The sequence below is a fragment of the Trachurus japonicus genome, chromosome 13, assembly GCF_045865225.1.
Source record: "Trachurus japonicus isolate A0001 chromosome 13, Traja_1.0".
Lineage (NCBI taxonomy): Eukaryota > Metazoa > Chordata > Actinopteri > Carangiformes > Carangidae > Trachurus > Trachurus japonicus.
In genome coordinates, this window is record NC_140919.1 from 28,994,311 (window position 1) to 29,014,282 (window position 19,972).

Sequence of the window (19,972 nt, forward strand, 5' to 3'; positions counted from 1 at the left end):
CATAAATGTGTGGTATCATTGCATTGATGGGGGAGATAACTGTCATAACAAATAGATCATAACATACAGATCTTCTTGGATCATCTGAGAAATAAAATGACCACAGTAAAAAAAAAAAAAGAAAAGAAAATTAATATGTTGACCACACCCAGATCAAAGCTGTATTAGCTTAGTATTAAAACCAGTGAACTGTTAAATTCTTTTTTTAACAACATATTCCAAGTAGCTACATAGTCTGACCCCTTTCTACAGGTCTTTTAACAGCGGTCTCTGAACATAACAACCACCACCATGCCTTACTGACTCTGTATAACCAACAGGTCTCACCAGTCTGCCATGGGGCATTTCATACCCTTCACCACAAGGCCTTGATGCCAGCACCTCGAGGTGTCTGTGAGTCTCCGAGCACAAAAGTGCAACAAGGGCTGCTTTCCCATCATTCACTGTGAAGTCCTAAATCGTGTGATTCTGCAGAGGATCCCACAGAGCTGTGGCAAGCCCCAAAGTCTTGGAGCCAGACGGGCCGAGGGAGGATGCTGGGAGAAAAAATATTCACAGTCAACAGAGAGATCAGTAACAGTCTATAACTCCTGTCACCACATGAGAGCACCACACATTTCACATGGCTCAAAGCAGGAATACATTGATGCAGAAACACTCCAAAAGTAAAAGTTCTACATTGAAAAAGCTTATAAAGTAAAAGTGCAGATGTGTTATCAGCTCAATTGTCATCAGTGGTAATATGATCATATAATCTTGGATTATGTTTGCTTTTTAATTCATGCTGACTTGTAGTATCTAGCATTATATTAGTAGTAGTAGGCCAAAAGCGACCACTCTCTGGCCTGTCAGGTAGGCTATCTGACGAATCAAATGAATCTTTTTTTGTCCCCTTTTTGCTACTGTAACTTCCTCACTGTGGCATTCTCTGACTGTATAGGCCAAACCAGAGCGATAGATATAGGCTAGTATTGAGTGTCTTAGAAAATATAAGAAAATAAGTTTTCACACAGACAGCACTGCACCGGTGTAATTTCTAACAGAGTCTGTCATGTAGCATCTTAGCTACTACTTACTAGACAGTAGGAATAGAAAACGGTCGGTCTGTTTCACCACCTCACCTGTCGGCCCATGGTCGGCCCCCCTGTCTCCATGGATACCACGCACGTGTACTCGCCTGCGTGTTTTAACAAACGTAGCCAGCTCTGTGAATTGGTGTCCTGCGCCGCATCGCGTCGTGTCGTTGTCGTTGTCGCCCTTCTCTGCACAGTTTGTAAAGGGTAAGTTAAACAAGGTTATGCGCAGAGGATTGTTTTTGTGTTTGTGAATATAGGAGACAGGCTCAAAACAGAAGTAAGATAGAAATGAAGAGTTACGAGTGAGTGGACTGTGGTGGAGGTAAAATACTGAGGAGCCAGCGTTGCTAAGGGAGTGACGTGACGACGCACAGGACGAGGAGACAGCAGAGGGAGCGAGTAAAACAGAGACAGTGGGGGACCTCGGCAACAATAATCCCCACTGAAGTTTTTTGTTTGTTTGTTTTTGTTTTTTTGCTGCGATATGTAGCTATGCGGACTTTTGGTGTTCTTAAATCATCCGCAGAGTCGATGCTGACTTGTCCATGAAGACCCTGTCCGTTTCTGGTGGACAGGTGAGTGAGCGCCTCAGCCTGTAGGTTGTGGTTGTAGCACACAAAAAGAAAACTGCTCCTGTTGATTTTGTGTATAACAACACAAGTCCTCTGGACTTTGGTATTACCTAGCCTATAAGGTGTCACAGGTTATGACCTTTCTAAGGTGATTCATGATAATAAAAAAAAATAATAATTTAACCACTTATGAAAGATGAAGGAAATAGCCTACCATAGATGTGCATGATGTTGCTCTATAGGCAGTGATGAAAATAGACAGAGAGAACTCACGCACACTCTTTATGTTTATGTTTATGTTTATTGAGATCCCATTGGCATCTGCATAGCATCCGTTGTGTTCACTTGTATCAGGGTTACCTTGGGGTAGTGTTGTGTTCACTTGTATCAGGGTTACCTTGGGGTAGTGATGTAATAACCTTTGATTAAAGAGCTCATTTTGTCTTTTCACAGGTGACACATGCTGATTGCCCAATGGAGAAATATGAAAAGCAGGGCAAGATTGGTGAGGGCTCCTATGGCGTGGTGTTCAAATGCAGACATAGAGATACTGGCCAGATCGTGGCCATCAAGAAGTTTGTGGAATCTGAAGACGACCCGGTCATCAAGAAGATAGCACTGAGAGAAATACGTATGCTGAAGGTGAGAGGAGATTAGGATCACCCACTAGTATCAAGTTTAATCAGACTGCAGGTGGATTTGCACAGACACACTCAATAAGTTATATGAGGTGTATTTTAAAACGATTCAAATTGTGCTAAAAGAAAAAATAAAAGCCATAAGCACTATGTTCTGTGTGATTAAACATTTAATTAAAGAATGTGTCCATATTTTGGGCTGTGAAGTGCTGACACCTATTCTCTCCATATTCTGTGTTTGTCCTGCAGCAGCTGAAACATGTGAATTTGGTCAACCTGCTGGAGGTCTTCAGGAGGAAAAGACGGCTCCACTTGGTGTTTGAGTTCTGTGAACAGACGGTCCTCAATGAGCTGGACAAACACCCTCGAGGGTAGGTCAGGGGCAGCACTGTGGCTCAGACATCCAACAAACTGTCTTCAGAGGTCTTTTATGTAACCACTTTTAGGATCCATGACAAAGTTGCAGAGGCAGAGAGTAAGTAAGTGCATTTCCACAAGGTCTGTGATACATTTCTGAGGTATTTGTGTTTATTATAAGATAACTATCCAGAAATCTGTTTTGAAAAAAATGTCATTGTATGTACAACGAAATTATTTAGAATTTACTGAAGCAGTTTTTCCCCCTCCTTCCATTAATCATTCCTTATCTATACAGAAGCGCCGTTTGAACACATGATTTTAGTTTTAATGTTGTTTCTTTTACATTGTGATATGGTCACTTGCTTACAAAAGGTTAAGGATCTAAAAAATTCTGCAAAAGGTGGGAGACATTTGTTTACCATGCAGTTTAGGTTATACCACAGTGTGTGAATTTATTTATTACTGTAAGAGCACTGCTTTAGAGAGTGGAGGTAGAAAGGAGCAGGACAAATTACAAAGAGGGAGTGAATACTGTTGCCAAGAGATTTCAAAGACGTAGAAATGCCAGCAGCAGAGTCTGGGAGGAGTAGTTTAGACTAAAGCAAAAGATTAAAGTATTTAGGGCTCTTCCCTTCTCTCCGTGCTTTGAGCACTCCTCATTCCATCTATAGCCACATCATAAAATTGTAGTTTCATTTTTTTCATGTCTAAGTTTAAGCTACAATGGCTGCTGTCAGGCCATTTCTCCTTTTCTCACAAGGCTGTGCAGCAGAAACTCTAGCTGCTCCTGAAAACAAAGGCACTGTTGCTGTAGAGACAGGCCTAAGGTTACCCGGGTGACAAGAGGACCATGTGAAGCACCTCTTCTTTTCTTAAATTGTGGAAGTAATAGATGAAGAAAACTTGTGTTTGTTTCTCTGAGTCTACAACAATCAGTATTCCTTTGTCTGTTGCTGTCTGCAGGGTGCCTGAAGCTCAGCTGAAAAGTATAGTGTGGCAGACTCTGCAGGCTGTCAACTTCTGCCACAAACACAATGTCAGTACATATTTCATTTAATAACCTGTGTAGCTTTCATATGTTTTCTTTCAGTGTTTGTGTTTGTGTAGTAAAGGATTAGTTGTAGCGTTTTCAAGACTGATGATACTTTAATGCCATTTGTGCGTTAACAGCCTCTGCAATCACTTCCTTCTCTCCATGCTGTTATCCACAAAGTTATCCATTCCTAGTGTGACTACAGGGTAAAAGAAAGGAGACAAAGTCCACACCTTCATGTTAGCTCAGGTTGATTGTAAAATGTATCCATAGTAAAACACACACTGAGTTTTTTGTACCATGTATCAGTTGTTCATTTGGCATCTGATTATTGTTTTCATGAATCGACTCATCAGCTGAACCAATCAAGCTATTATTTCATGTAGATTCTTTGGTAAAGTAGTTAAGTTGCTTGAAATATATTTCCCTGTGATAACATTTTACTGAATTCCTGAATATTTGCATGGAAAGCCTCTGAGAACTGATTGAAGCTGCCCATAGGTGTCAGCATTACAATTAGTATAGTTTTTATCATCTCTTGCTATTGTTCCTCCACACTAATTCCTATTTTGTCGACCTTAATATAAGCCTCTTTCAGTGTCACTAAGAGTCTGTGTATCATGTTGCCTAAATCCCTGATCCCTGTGTGTTTATGTTCCAGTGCATCCACCGTGATGTGAAGCCAGAGAACATCCTCCTGACCAAAACCGGAGTCATCAAGCTCTGCGACTTTGGCTTCGCCCGCATTCTGAGTACGTCATCCAGACAGCCAGTGCTTTTATGTGCATTTAGTGTTACTGCACTTCTACTGACTTATTCAGCACCAAACCGTTATCATCTCCTCCTCACTTTCAGTGTTTCAATAAATGCATTGCAAAGGGGGAGCATCCAGCCAGTTAGTTCGTCTTTGTGCACTGTGTCTCTGTTTACCTTCCCTGCCTAAGGTTTCAGTGTCAAGTTACCATACATTAACATGCAGTCCATCAGCATGCCTTGTAATCCCTGCCTCTACAATGTACGTGTTATTTAGTGTTCATTATTCAGTATCTTAAGTGTGTTTCTATTCAAGTCATCTACATCTGTGTGTGTGTTGCTGCTACACTCAGCGGGACCAGAGGATGACTACACGGACTACGTAGCGACCCGCTGGTACCGGGCCCCTGAACTGCTTGTTGGAGACACTCAGTACGGACCTCCTGTCGATGTGTGGGCTCTGGGCTGCGTCTTCGCTGAGCTGCTTCATGGGAATCCACTCTGGCCGGGGAAGTCTGACGTTGACCAGCTCTACCTCATCCGAAAAACCCTAGGTACACTGCGAAGGGGTCATATCAACTGTACAGATGATTAAAGGAAATTATCTATCTCTTGCTTGCATAAAACCTGACGCTCACTATGAATGTTTTGCTTCAGCATCTGCCTAACCATTTACCCAATGCAACTACTGATGTGAATTTGGGCAGCGGATGAAGACTGATGATTATCTTGTTTCTGATCTCAGGTGACCTGATCCCTCGTCACCAGCAGGTCTTCCGCTCTAACGTTTTCTTCAGTGGAGTCAGTATTCCTGAACCTGACACAATGGTACAAACCCCACTGTTAGCATGTGGAAGGCATATGTTGTTAATGTGATAGCGTTAGTGGTTTAGGTGTAGTTTTTCACCATTTATTTGTGCTCCTAGGAGCCCTTGGAAAAGCGCTTCCATGGAGTGCCCCCTCATGCCCTCCAGGTTATGAAGGTATGTTCGTAGGTATACATTACAATACTGTATGTTGGCCAATAAGTAACAAGCACAGAAATGCTACAGCATGTTTGAGGTAGACACTGTCCGTCACAATTCTTTAATCAACCAAATGAAGTTATCCTTTTTGAAAAATATTGAAGCTATAATTTTAGGTTGCTAAATGGATATCTAAATATTGTATCATCTCTGTGTGAACAGTTATGCCTGGTGATGGACCCTTCTCTCCGGTTGTCATGTGAAGAGCTGCTTGAGCTGCCCTACTTCCAGGAAGAAGGAGGAGTCAACTGGGGCCGCGAGAGTGAGCGCCCAGGAAGACGACATGATAAAGGGACCCGACGGAGACAGGCAGGGGTAAGTATGGAGCATGGTGTATTATGGTGGAATAAATTCTATCCATCTGATCTTGAAAGAAATCATTCCCATAACCCTGAACATCTGACTGTGCTACCTTGCTACGGCCAAGCACCTAACCTCTACCTCCTGTAAATCTGGACCATCCTGTTAGAGTCCACCAAAACTGTGTCAATACTAATTATATATTTTTGGTCATCATAAGATATGCACCTTTGTTAGGCATTGAAGATGCTACTAAGAGTTAGTGCCTGCATCTATATGCTCATCATGCTCCAAACTGGTAAAATATTATACAGAGCTTATATTTTCCTGTTATATGAGGGCTGCCTCCAGCAAATTACTTCTTTACCATAGATTGTCACTTGTATGAATTCAGAATTACCACAGATGCTGATTTCCAAAGGAATAAACTACAGTAGCAGTTCTAAACACCCACAAGGACAAGACAATCCCTCTTACCTTCTTTACACTATGAGCCAACCTGTTGAAGCATAATCTTAATAATTAAAAATGTTTGAGGTGTGTACAGGAGATAGTTCATGGGGTTTACTCTCTCTTTCTCTCTCTCACTAGGCACAGTACCTGCCTCAGTTACCAAACAGCAACATCTCACCAGCACCAGATGTCAAGAAACAGGTGAAGCATAAATATCACCTGCCCAACATTTAGCAAAGCCACAAACTGCTTCATAAGTTTGTGGCTGAGCTGGGAAACATGGAACATGGACCTGTGCAATTATCTGAATACAGTTCAATTTTAAAATATGTGCATTTGTGGTGTATGAGAGAGACTATTTTTTACTTCTGTGACCACTTTCACTCACCCTCAGAAATGATCTGATAATTCTTTGTTGGTTAGGGCATTTGTATCAGTTGCAGGTTAGGCAACACACCTACGTTACCATCACCAAAGAATGCACACTCCATGTGTCAATGCTGAAGACACTTTGCACACAATGGGCACTGCATTTTAACAGCTCTATAAAATCACATTAAATGTCTTAGTAAAATCACTGGTGTGCCATCATCATCATCATCGTCATCACTTGGACATAAGTATCAAGGTTTTCTTGTTTTCTCTTCTAATTTTACTAATACTACACATTGGGTTAATCTATTTAACGAGTTAGTCAATAAAGCAGCAGCATTCAGTTGTATGCTGATATATTTTATTAGAAAAATACAATTTACAATTTTACAGTTTTCTTTTGGTTCATGAAGCATGTTGTACATTTTATATTATAAAACAGCCTGATGTGTAATTTCCTGACAGAGTCTTTTTAAGATTTAATAAAAGCTGCCAGGACAGCTGATACCGTCAGTCATTTAATTGATTCTTAACATATTTCAGCCTGAGTCTTTGACAACAATCCCCAAAGTCTGACAAGGACCTTCACCTTTCTCAGACACAAGACAGCGATACACTGAAACATGCATTGACACACTGACAGCCTGACACACTGCTTGACTGATCACCTGACCTTGAACTTATCAAATTACTGACCCAATTCCTTGTTATACCTCGCTGTGCTAAGGGGCTGTAAACCAGTAGGTTAAGGGACCTACAACTGGTCTCAACATAATCTCTGGAACTGAAATAGAACATGAAGTATTTCCCCTTTAAAATAAATAACTGTAGAGTTATCTGCATGTTAATAGCAATTCAGGAAGTAACTATTCAAGAAAAACAGTCAAGTCCATGAGCCCTGTGTGTTATGACATTATGCAAGGTGTGTAGTGAGGTATCTTTTGAAAAAAAAAAAGAATCGGTAAAGCTTTTTAATAATATAACATGGTCAGATAAGACCATTTTGGCAAAGTCTCTGCAAATGTGAATATAACAGGCAGAGAAGAATTAGGTCATGGCATGGAATTAGGTCACTTGATACACTTTTTAGAGTTTTAGGGTCAGCTGAAAGGACTGTGCCGTCATCGAGGTGTGGCAATTATGTTGTACCTACGAGGCAGATTGGCAAAGCCGCTGCACTCAGGAGTGAGGTCCACACTCTCAGGTCCTCCAGGGCAAGAAAAAGTGAAACGCTGCAGAAGTGATACCATGAAGAGGAAGAGCTCCATGCGAGCAAGGGATTCTCCGACACAAGATCTCTTTCCTGAGAGATAACCACAAACAAGTATAAATACATATATCCAAGATGAATTAAAAATAACTGCTGGAACTGGGTTTATACAGTAATTGGCCTTTTAAGCTCAGAAAGGAGCATGACACCACTAAAACAAGTTAAAACCCAAGAACATTTAGGCTACATAAGAGAAGTTACCTGCTGAAAATGGGAGAAATGCAGGATTTTTCTTAAAATTGCCATTTTGGTCCAAGAAGTGCTGGGGGTTGAAGGACCAGGGGGTTTCCCATTGTTTTTCCTCTTTGAGGACAGAGTGCAGCAAGGCAATAATCACTGTATCCTGTTGAGACAAAACATTATATCAGATGGAACATTTTGTATTTTCTGTACCAATAACACTAGTGATGAAACCAGAATACCTTGGGAATTGTGTAACCCCTGAAAGAGATGTCCTGGAGGGTGTAGCGAGGGGCACCCAAGGGAACAATATCCATTAGACGCTGAATTTCATGGAGAACAGCATCTGTAAAGGGGAGGGACTTCCTGTCCTCCATAAAAGGATACCGCTCCTGTCCGATCACAGTGTCAATCTCCTGCTGCATGTCCTCTTCAGAAAGAGGAAACCACAGCTTTAACTAGGGAAGAAACACTTGCCAAATGGATCAGTCAGCAAATATTGTATGTTCTCATTCCAGCTTTTAGATTTTACTCATGCTTGACATTAATTTCTAAAGCACAGTGAAATTAGCATTAATTAGCATTACCAATTGCAACCAATGACAAGGCACCAGGCAGGAGCTACAGTGTCCTGAGTCTGTTCAAGAATATATATTAAATTGTATAAAAATGTATTTAATGTAGAAGTCATTAGACTAGTTTCTAGATTTTCTTTTTGGCAGGTTTCCACTGGTCGAGACTTACCCTGTATTTTGGGGTATTTGACCAGTACAGTGAGTGAAAATCTGATGGTGGAGCTGCTGGTTTCTGTCCCTGCCATGTACAAATTCAGCACTGTCGACACCAAGTTGTCATAGTGAAACTCGGTTGTGGGAATGTTCTTTTCCTTTAAGGACAAAAACAACTCACTGTTACAACAATGCATTCTGCAGGACCAAAATTCAGGATGTTAAAAGACACTTGAGTTCATCTATTACTCAAAATAAGTTAGTATCCTGAACATGGTCAGAGTAAACAACACAACCTTGTAATTCACAGACACGAATGAACTCTGTCGTACCTGACTGAGTCTCATGAGGAAACAGTCGATGTAATCTCTGGGTGAGCTGGGGTCCAGTGTGTCCTCGTGTTCTTGGATCTTTTTCATGATAAACTCTCTCACCTCTTCAGCTCTGGCAAACACCTTGTGATGTCGACCCGGCACCCATTCCATCAGCCGAGGGAAGATATTATACATCTGTGATGGGGGAGTGGAGAGGACTCACTGAGTAATGTGTTGGCTGAGAAAAAGTACCTGCCAACCTTTGGTATTTGAGGTGTCATAGATATGCACTGACCTTCACTGCATGCAAACCTCAAATTATTCCCTACAGGACTAACTGAAAATACATCTACACTAAAAAGAAAGGATAGTTTCCGAACGATGGCAACTATGCTTTTGCAGGTGAAAATTAACTTAACAAGGGGTTAAAAAAACAGACAGAGAGAACATAACCAAATGAAGAAAGCACGTTAAATCACATAGTTGCACATTTGGGCTTCATTCTGCATGTTTTTTTCCACTGCAACAATAGAGAAGTGAACAGTGGATAAATTCAAACAGATTCACATAGAGATCGTTTATTGCTCATATCATGCTGGAGGATCCTGCTCAAAAGCCTTCAGCTGAGCAAAGACCTTTCCCTGATCAACCAACCACACTGCTTCACATTTTCTGCACCTCCTCCTCTTACCTGACCCCAGGGACTGCCGATGAATTTCAGGAGATCTGAGATTGTCTGCAGAAGGTAGAGGAAGTGGTCATCATCATAACTGAAGCGCTGACCAAACACCATGCAGCAAATCACATTGGACACGGTACAGCTCAAGAAGTAGGTTGGGTCAAAAGGAGTGGCTGGGGAGAAGAAAAAAAGAATTAGAAAAGAGCATCATCAAAATTATTTAAATGCCGATGAACAAATTTTGAAATCAATGTCATATTGTTAACATAACAGATACGTTAGACTTAATGTTATGAGTACTGACATCGTTAGGAAGAAAATCTATTGCAACTGATTTGATTATTCAGTCTTACTCTAAATTATAGAAAATTGACAGCTAATTGACACATATTGAATATGTTCATGTGTTCGACACACTTTCAGTTGGAATATCACATGTCACTATCAGCATCCCAGAATGAATGTATGTTTCACTTTACAATGTAATGACATCAGTTTGGAAAACATCAAACCATCAACCATCAAAATACTTAATACTTTTAATTATTGCTTTAAAGCTATGGGACTGATACTAAATGGACTTTTGTAATGAGACTGTAACAAATTAAATTTCAGTCCCAACTAAATCAAAGTTGCTGTCAATACAAAATTTTGTAAATATAACAATTTAGTATGACTCAGCATCTATCAGTAAGCCCAATTCACCTCGCCCTATCACAACATGCAGATCAGTTTTATTTGATTTAGAGGTATTCCTTTCAGATTTCTGTTGGCACTTCAGTACAGTGAACTTTCCTTTAAATTGAAGGTCACAGAGTTTGAGCAACATGAGCTTGTTCGCAGTTCAGTTTTGGATGTTAAAATAGAGAGATATTTGTTATTGCATTTTAAAATCTGTATTTCCAGGTTAAAAAAATACACAAAAAGGCAAACACATGGAGGCACTCTTGTCATTCTCACACATTCACACATACCGTTGGTACCGTTTATGCGAGATACCAGATGTTTGCTTTCTTCCTGGATCCACTTTTCCATCCCTTTACGGCCCATTCCAAAATCTCTAAGGGTTGTGAGGGTGAAACGTCTCAACTGCTGCCAACGCTCTCCATTACTGATTGCCAAACCTTTGAAAAGTTTAAAACTTATGATAAATTTGGCCTCCACCTCCAAGAGAAACAAGATGGAAGCTTCTGAGGTGCACTAAAACAGCAAAGTGAAAAGTTTGTGGTAATAAAAAAAGGGAAGAGAAAATTGAAAATTAAAACGTGGCTTAAAGACAAAGTTTTTCAAAAAGTGCAGGAGATATTGTAGATAATTTCACATAAGCATTTGGGATTGTTTCAATAGTTAAGGACACTGAGTCAGAGTCTGCTCTGATATACAGACACTTACACAGGCCAGAGATCAATGATTTGCAGCTTGGTGTTACAGTAATGACAGTGACATTCCTACTCTAGCACTTCAACACAGTAAGCCTATCATAACAGAAATCCCATATTACCATAGCCCTTGGTGATTCTGATCAGGAAAGGAAGAGGTACTCTGCCAGTGAAGTCATCTGCCTGGTCCACCAGTGCCTCCTTCACAGCATCATAGCCCACCAGGACCACAGCCCGCTGTGGGCCCATGTACACAGTCATCACAGGGCCATAGGTTTCACTGAGCTGGAGATAAACAAAGCAATAGACATGGGCTGCATTGTTGACCAGGCATGTTGTCACGAGCAACACAAAGCAGACACACCCAGGCTACACTGCAGAGAGCAAAGTTTTAGCAAACACAAAAACACTGATATGCAGTGTCATTCAACTATGCAACTAACTAAGAGCTAGTGAGGAGGAAAAATAGAACATGTGAGTTGGCAAAACTGTTTCCAAGATTTCATTGAGAAATAAAGGTACGTAGGCCTATGCAGTCAGGGCAGTGCCTTTGCATTTGCAGTGGCCAGAATAAACATACAGGACGTTAACACATTTAACATACTCAAGGAAAAGCTTGACATCACAATGTGCAGTGCAGACAAATGGGTCAGAGCACAGAGTGCAAAAAAAGTTATTGTCAAGTGGCTCTCACCTTCAGCAGAGTTTTGAACGGAGCACTTTTGTCCAGCTGTGGCAGGTTTCCTATGACAGGCAGCCCTGAAGGTCCAGGAGGTAAAAACAGCTGTCTGCGGCTCTTCAGGCTCAGCAGCCACAGCAAAGCAATGATCAGCCCTGCAAAGACCAACGTGCTTGCAGACAGCTCCATAACATCACAGTCAAGCTGTGTCTCCAAACAGGAAGCTCTGACTTGTGGAGATCAACCGATCAACACATTGCGTAACTGCTGCTGCCGCCAAACCTTTACCCAATGCAACAAAAACACACAAGTAGGCCAAGATATTTTTTTTGGGGAAAACTTTATTTACACAATGGAACTGCCAACAGGTTTACAACTCCAGTAACAAATTACAATGCAGATCATCATATATACGAATATTTCAAAAGAAAAAGCAATCAAAAAATCATTATAATAGAAAAAAAGAATCAAATTCATTATGCTGCATTTTCACATTGTTAATGTTGTTTGTGTGTTCAGATTCAGATTTGCAGATTTGTGAGATTTGCAAAAATTTTCAAACTCAAATTTTAGAAACTTGAAGTTATTTCCCTGAGCCCTTTCACTTTCTGCCATGTTTAGGTGGGCTACTCATTTACTAGTCGTAACAGAACAGGAGGCTCAGTAGAGTGTATGATGGCACTCCCATGAATGGACAAGTTCAGATAAGACAACTGCCAGATATTTAAACAGATACCAGGGAACAAGGACTGATACGGGTACTGACAAGATAATTAGAAACTTAGAGATGTAAATGCACAGTGAAGCTCAGGTGAGGAAAATGGGAAAGAGGATATACTGTCCTGACAGACAGAAGTCTGACATCTGGTGGGCAGATGGAGTATTGACAGGTGACTATATCAGAGGGAAAGAGAGTAGAAAAGGGGACAAGTCATGACAGTGGTCTTAGTTTTTGGGGATATTAAAAAGGATTCAATTTAGACATTTGTCCCCTTTCTTTAGTCCTATTTTGACGACATATTCAATAGGCTATATCAATACAATGGATTTATGGTCTGTCATGAATAACAGATTAACCAGAAAACTACTCCAGTACACATGTTTTACCAGGTAAACTCCAGAGTTTCTCTCATTCAAGAAATAAGATAAATGAGAATGCAGAGTCTATTATCCATCTTGAGTGAGGATGATTCTCAGTGAATTTTTATGCTTTTGCCTAGTGTTTCCATGAAAGTTCCTCTCCAGCTGTGATTGTAGTCCTCATCAGTCCTCATTGTAATGGTAAACCTTGAGAATTAATTGAATACGGGCCTGTAATCCTAACCCTCATTAAATAGAACTGTCATTAAAACATGAAAGCTGCTGTAGCTGAACTTATAGTGCTTCTTGTTATTCTCAAAGGCTCTATCTGTCTCTCAATTTTCACACAGTTCTCTGGAGTAACATCCTCCTTGAGATTTCTTTACCAGTGCTTCCTGACCACGTCAGAAAAGTGTCTCGTACACTGAGGGATGACATTGCAGACTTGTGTTTTGGCTGGATGTTTCTGTCAAACCTGAGCATACAAAAATCACTTCCAGATTTCTCTTTATAGCACAGAGCCATGTTTTGACATTTAAAGGTCAGGATTTCTCGCCTCCTCTTCTTAAGACAGACCACATGGGCACAGATCCCAACTTTTAGCATGCCAACTCCAAAACTTTGTTTTCCAGGCTTACTCTTTTCTTTGGCATTCCATTCTGTCCAGTGCGTGTATTGTGCCTTTCATGTAAGTAGAGAAAGTTCATGTTAGCTTTGAGCCTTTCAGTAGATGATAGTTAGCTTGATGTCAGAGGGTCCTTTAATGACATTTCAGTTCCAAACTGTGAGGAATAAAGAAACCAATGACATAGTTGGGATCATCACTTTGTCATGATATATTATCACCCAGTGCAAAAAAAAAAAAACTATATAAAAGATTGGAGGGGGGAAAAGATATAAAGTTCTTCACTGGCTCATTTCACCCTTATAAGTTATTTTACTATTTAGGTGATTCCTGTGATGCCTGAGTGATCTGCTTTGCCAGACATTACAGGAAATGAAGCAGACCCCCGCAAGGGATCATAGAGACAAAGCCCACAGGTGGATGCTGGCGAGGAGGTGGGTTTCCAAAACCTCATGGGCAGCGGTAGCAGCAGCAACATGATGCATGCAGAGCAGCAGCAGCAAGGGCAGCAGAGCAGAAAAGAACAGCAGTAGCATAGCCAGGGATGAGCAGGTAAGATGGGGAGTTTAAGTAGGAGGAGGGCATGTGACTGATCAGCTGATCAGGACAGGCACAGCTTGAGTTGAGTTGTCTGCCTGAACTCACTCCGCAGGCTTTGCAGCATAATGATGTATTTATGGGTAATACAAGCAGTAACAAGAAAGGAAAAAAACAATACATTCTTATAGAATTCATATTTTTATTTTTGTTGTGTGCATTTGAGCAATTATTCAAGCACCAAGAACTGAAGAAATATTTACAAAAAAGGAAAAAGAAACACTCTAAACCACCTTTCAAAATTCTGCTTGCTGAGATGCTTATGTTCTAAGTGTAATATCACAGAGGTGCCTACAAATGTTGACAGCACAGTATCACATAGTATCACAATAGACTAGAGCCATGTACGTATAGAGATTCTTATGAATGACACAGGGTGCTTTAGTATTGATAAATGCTCTGAGTAGAGCTCCTCTTCTCACCGCGGTGTGGCAATTATCTCGTACCTTCGAGGCACATTGGCGAAGCTGCTGAACTCTGGGACAAGGTTTATGCTGTCCGGGCCCTCAGAGCAGGATAAGGTGAAATGCTGCAGCAGTGACACTATGAAGATGAAGAGCTCCATACGAGCCAGAGACTCGCCAACACAGGCTCTCTTCCCTGTGAAGACACAGTCACAAATAAAGCTGTCTATTAAAAAAAAACCATTCCTTGTGATTGTGAAGGATCAGTGAGTGAAACACTATGCAGCACAAGATAACTAGGTCAACATGGTTGTTAACATACTTGACCAGTATGTTTTTGTTTTGTTTTTTGGGGGGTTTTTTTTACCTTTATTTTAGATTTTTTTTTAAATCTCTTTTACAAGCACTGGTGATTTATCAGCAAACTGTGTACTGTGTTTTACCTGCAGAAAATGGCATGAATGCAGGATGTTTCTTGAAGTTGCCATTCTGGTCCAGGAAGTGCTCTGGGTTAAAGGATCCGGGAGTTGTCCATTGCTTTTTCTCTTTCAGCACAGAGTGCAACAAGGGAATGATCACAGTGTCCTGTGGAGACAAAATACCAAGCATTTCATCTATTCTGTGTCATGTTAATCCATGCTGTGCTGCGGGATATAGACATTGATGCCTATACCTTGGGAATTGTGTAACCCCTAAAGGTGATGTCGTGGAGTGCGTAGTGAGGGAGGCTGAAGGGGACGATGTCCAGACAACGCTGCACCTCATGAATGACAGCATCTGTGAAAGGGAGGGACTTCCTGTCCTCCATGTTGGGGCAGCGTTCTCGTCCAACCACATTCTCAATCTCCTGCTGCATTTTCTCTAGACATGGCAAAGCAAACATGTGATCTCTGTTCAAGTGTTACAAATGCTAGATTTTGAGCAGGTTTATGCAGTTCCTGACCACAGTGTGTTTACTGTCAGAATAGGACTTCTGTGTGCGCTGTGTGGGAACCTACCTTGTATTTTGGGATATTTTATCAACACACTCATGGCATATCTGATGGTGGAGCTGGTGGTTTCGGTTCCTGCCAGGAACAGATTCAACACTGTTGACACCAAGTTGTCGGACTGAAACTCAGTTGTGGGAAGGTGCTTCTCCTGGGAGGACAAAGTGGTAACAGAGAGCTATGAGCCAAAGCTGAGAATACTAAAATGTAGTTCAAGCAGCAGGCAACAGAAACCCACTTGAGCTTTTGTTTTCTTGAAATTGGATCGTTTGAATAATTAAACAGTGAAATCACTCACAGCTACACCAAGAAAACAACTGTTAGTGCCCAAGATAATATTAATGGATACAGAAATTTTTTGAATGATCCTCAAGTTATTTCCAACCTGATCCATTCGGGTGAGGAAGCAGTCAATGAAATCTCGTGGGGAGTTGGGGTCCAGTGTTTCCTTGTGCTCCTGAATCTTAGTCTCGATAAACTGCCTCACCTCATCAATCTGAGCAAAAACTGTGTGCTGGTGGCCGGGCAGACGCTCCATTAGCCAGGGAAAGATGTTGTACATCTGTGAGGGGGAGGTCCACAGCACATTTCAGCTTTTTTTGTCAGGAAATAATGATGTAAGATTGTCCTTAACTCATTTAATTTTGGAAAGTATCACAGAACGCTCTACCAGTACATTATGAGGATGCCATATGCATACTAGAATCGAAGCACTGAAAATGGAGGACATTCAACTGCTTACCTGACCCAGAGGGCTACTACCAAACTTTACAATCCCAGATATGATGTTGAGGAGGTGTAGGAACTGCTTGTCTTCATAACTGAAGCGTTGGCTAAACACCAGGCAACAGATCACATTGGATACAGTCCGGCTCAACAAAAACGTCGGGTCAAATGGTGTGGCTGGTGTGTGGGGGGGTTGGGGAGTAGGGGGATACAAAATTCAATGAAAGCATCATGGATATGTTTTTCAAATGCTAAAGGCTTTTCTGTCACAGTAACAGTCCCAAACCTCCAGATGTCCTCCCAGCTCACTGAACATTTTAACAACCGGCTGTAATCAGTTTCACAGCTATCTGTGACCTGGGAGGAAATTTTGCATCTAAATTATAAAAGATGTTTTTTTTGTCCAGTTAAACTTGGATTTGCCATGTCAAAGTCTCTCAAAGCATTTAACTTGAAAGCACAAGAACTGGCCTTTTATTACTGTATCTGGCACAAAGTCTTATGACTGCTTGTGATTGCTCTGTGGCTGCCTTTCAATTTTTACTCATTTTTTTTTCAGTCATTAACCCTTATTGATTAATATTTAACTCCAAACTTAAAAACATCAATAAAGTGTGTAAACTCAATTTACCACATGTCCCTGTTTGTTGTCTTTGTAAATCAAGGCTTTGACTGAAGCCTCAGTGGTTTAGCTGGTTATGTAACATACTCAGTGCTTACTTTGCTCAGATACAAGGATTAAAGAGTGCAGAGAGAAAAATACTCAGGGCAGCCCAACAAAGCTTCCACACTCTCAGTTGTTGACCAATTATTTAATGTGTCATCTACTTTTCTTTTCTTTTCTTTTTTTTGCCTGTTTCAGCTTTTCAGCAGATCTGTTTTGCCAATAGCCTACATATAAAAACTTTCATTCATTCTTCAACTATTTTTTTGTGTTGTCACTTAGACTTTAGTTTACAAAAGAAATTGTGCTTGATAGATTATGCAATAATCATCCTCCCAATCAAGCCTGTATGAAATGTTTGCTTTTGCACCAACAGCCGAACACACACCTTTGGATGTTTCTATGCGAGCTGTCATGTGTTTGCTCTCTTCTTGGATCCACTCCTCCATGCCCTTGCGTCCCATCCCAAAATCTCTCAGGGTTGTCAGTGTGAAACGGCGCAGCTGGCGCCAACGTTCCCCGTTACTGATCCCCAAACCTGACAGAAGGAAATGTGTTTGATGTCCAACTGGAGCCATGACAGTGACATGTAGGAATGAAATCACTGATAAGCCCCCTGGACAGAGACAACAGATTTGAAGTGTCATGTGTTACCGTAGCCCCTGGTAGCTTTCATCAGAAATGGCAGCGGCCCTCTGCCTGTGAAGTCATCTGCGTGGTCAACCAGAGCCTCCTTCACTGCGTCATATCCTACCAGAACAACCGTGCGCTGCCAGCCCAGGTACAGCGTGATCACAGGACCATATGTTTCACTGAACTAGACAAAGGTGTGATTTATGAGGTCAATAAACACTTATTCAAACTGATCATTTCCATGCAAGTCAAAAGTCAGATTCAGTAATTACTCAGCATCTGCTCTGTTAATCAAAGTGAAGAAAGCTGCCTCACCTTGAGAAAGCTTTTGAAGGGAGCATGTTTGTCCAGTTGTGGCAGGTTTCCTATGAGAGGAAGAGCAGTGGGTCCTGGAGGCAAACGATACTTTCTACTGTTTTTTACACTAGCAATCCACAGTAGAGCTAAAATCAGCCCTGCCAGTATCAGTGTTGAAGTCCAGTCCATAATGTTCTGCTTCTGTCCCTTCAGCAGATCTCCTACTCTGTCGCTCTGTGACCGTCTCTGTTGAATGTTTGTCTTTATACACGACAGGAAGCTGGGAGGAATGCTGCATTACGCCACAGGTGAACCGTGAGTCCTGAGTACACTTTAGTACACTTTCACCTGGTAGTTGTTTTTCACTGGCTCAAAGCCAGAGAGCAGGCAACCTGACAAAGCGGAGAGCTTCAACATTTGACCTAGAACTGAATTGATTTACTTGAATTGTCCAGAAGCCTCAAGTTGTCATGTTGACATTATTTCACAAATGAGAAACTTGCTATGTTAAGACTAAACACACAACACACACACACTTGATTTTATTATGTAAAGTAAATAATCTTTAGGTTGAACCTCTGCATGTTAAAACCAGCAGACTGTGATCCAGTTGGTTTATGGGTGAAACTAGACGCCTGCATGTCCTCCTGGTTCTGTTTCCCTATTATTAGAAAATCTAGCAAATTACTGCACTGGGCCAATTACAGCTCTTAGAGAGATATTGCTCCTATAATCTGTTCTTCAAAAGCAGATGTGTGTGACAATGTTTGTTGTATTTGTCTTGGCTAACAGGCAGAAACTTAATTTCCCTGTCATATATGTGTTGGTAAATTTATCATGAACAGGCAATGGGTTGTTGCTAAGAGATTAGCCTTCTGCTAACTAAAGCCAAAAGCTCACGCCTGCAGCTGTGTTGCTTGTAGCTGCACGTGCATGTGCATGTGAGGGATGAGCTGCAGGAGAGTGGCTGTGTTATCAAATTCTGGCATTTTTTGTTTGTTTTATTTTTGTTTCGTATTGTTTTGTTTTTGTCTATATATATATATATATATATATATATATATACCTACTATTATCATTATTACACAACCCTTTTTGAAGTGCTTGTAAGAGATAATGGATATTGATAGAACCTCTGACCCTTGTGTATGGTGGTTAAAGGGATAGTTCACCCAAAGTTCAAATTTCATTATCTACTCACCCTCATGTCGACTAAGAGCTGTGAGTCATCCGTGCCTTCTCTGAGTTACGGGGGGGTCCGTGCAGCAGTATTTGTCCATATAATGGTTATGAATGGATACCACTTTTCTTCGTCCAAAAAGACACACCAAAAAACATCCAAATACCTCCCTACTGCTCGTCTGTAATGTCCCTCTTGTATTGAAGCCCCAACATGAGAAATTGTTCCGCTGGTCAGTGCAAATCACACAAGATTTGCACTGACACAGGAAGAGCAGTGAACTGAGACACTGGGAGCTTCCGCTACAAACAAGCTTAAAATATATACTTATTTAATTTTTTTCGGAACAATTTCTCATGTTGGGGCTTCAATACAAGAGGGACACTACAGATGAGCAGTATAGAGGTATTTGGTGTGTCTTTTTGGACGAAGAAAAGTGGTATCCATTCACAACCATTATATGGACAAATACTGCTGCGCGGAACGGAACCCCCCGTAACTCAGAGAAGCCACGGAGGACTCTGAAAATTCTCACAGCTCTTAGTCGACATGAGGGTGAGTAGATAATGAATTAAATTTGAATTTTGGGTGAACTATGCCTTTAATGTTTTTCAGAGTCATTTGTCTGTTTTTAACAACCACAACAAAGCTAACTTCACTCCTCCACACTCCCTGGTAATTACAGAAAATTCTTGCCCTCCATGCACTACATGTATACTTGTGCTCTCCTATCAGTTTATATTTAACAGGAAATTGGCAGGAGCACAGCATTTTGCGGTGAGAGGTGAATCGAAGCGTGAAATAGTAATAGCATGTCTCTTAATCAAAATTAGGTTTTTAAAAAAATATACAGACTACCAACTTTAAAAAAGCTCTTAAAGCTTAATTTAAAGTATTATGCCCAACAGCTGATACTGTGCTCCAGTAGTGCATTTATATGAACATGTAACTATAAACTACTGTACC

At 41.0% G+C, this 19,972-nt stretch overlaps 3 protein-coding genes across 5 annotated transcripts; 1 reads left to right on the plus strand and 2 right to left on the minus strand.

The window, feature by feature from the left end:
* The first annotated feature begins 1,027 nt into the window (after positions 1 to 1,027).
* LOC146976205 (cyclin-dependent kinase-like 1) lies at positions 1,028 to 6,787 on the plus strand. 2 transcript variants are annotated; one of them, XM_085795815.1, is made up of 10 exons: positions 1,028 to 1,651; positions 2,102 to 2,290; positions 2,536 to 2,657; positions 3,610 to 3,682; positions 4,341 to 4,431; positions 4,786 to 4,986; positions 5,178 to 5,260; positions 5,359 to 5,415; positions 5,620 to 5,772; positions 6,349 to 6,787. In XM_085795815.1, exons 1-10 carry the CDS (start codon positions 1,622 to 1,624, stop codon positions 6,442 to 6,444), a joined length of 1,095 nt encoding a protein of 364 aa, XP_085651941.1. In that variant the 5' UTR covers positions 1,028 to 1,621; the 3' UTR covers positions 6,445 to 6,787. The 2 variants fall into 2 exon arrangements, with proteins under 2 accessions (XP_085651941.1, XP_085651942.1); XM_085795816.1 differs by having other exon boundaries at positions 1,567 to 1,651; positions 4,789 to 4,986; positions 6,349 to 6,483.
* Positions 6,788 to 7,562: 775 nt separating this feature from the next.
* Positions 7,563 to 12,078, minus strand: LOC146976206 (cytochrome P450 2F3-like). Of its 2 annotated transcripts, none has more exons than XM_085795812.1 (9): positions 11,827 to 12,078; positions 11,255 to 11,417; positions 10,728 to 10,877; positions 9,766 to 9,926; positions 9,093 to 9,269; positions 8,777 to 8,918; positions 8,275 to 8,462; positions 8,054 to 8,195; positions 7,563 to 7,885 (listed from the first exon to the last, which is right to left on the minus strand). In XM_085795812.1, exons 1-9 carry the CDS (start codon positions 11,998 to 12,000, stop codon positions 7,704 to 7,706), a joined length of 1,479 nt encoding a protein of 492 aa, XP_085651938.1. In that variant the 5' UTR covers positions 12,001 to 12,078; the 3' UTR covers positions 7,563 to 7,703. The 2 variants fall into 2 exon arrangements, with proteins under 2 accessions (XP_085651938.1, XP_085651939.1); XM_085795813.1 differs by having other exon boundaries at positions 10,728 to 10,953; positions 11,827 to 12,044.
* A 2,161-nt stretch (positions 12,079 to 14,239) lies between these two features.
* On the minus strand, positions 14,240 to 18,064 carry LOC146976207 (cytochrome P450 2F3-like). The gene is made up of 9 exons (XM_085795814.1): positions 17,845 to 18,064; positions 17,551 to 17,713; positions 17,285 to 17,434; positions 16,249 to 16,409; positions 15,892 to 16,068; positions 15,516 to 15,657; positions 15,191 to 15,378; positions 14,961 to 15,102; positions 14,240 to 14,713 (listed from the first exon to the last, which is right to left on the minus strand). The coding sequence occupies exons 1-9, from the start codon at positions 18,013 to 18,015 to the stop codon at positions 14,532 to 14,534; spliced, it is 1,476 nt and encodes a 491-aa protein (XP_085651940.1). The 5' UTR covers positions 18,016 to 18,064; the 3' UTR covers positions 14,240 to 14,531.
* Between the last annotated feature and the right edge of the window lie 1,908 nt (positions 18,065 to 19,972).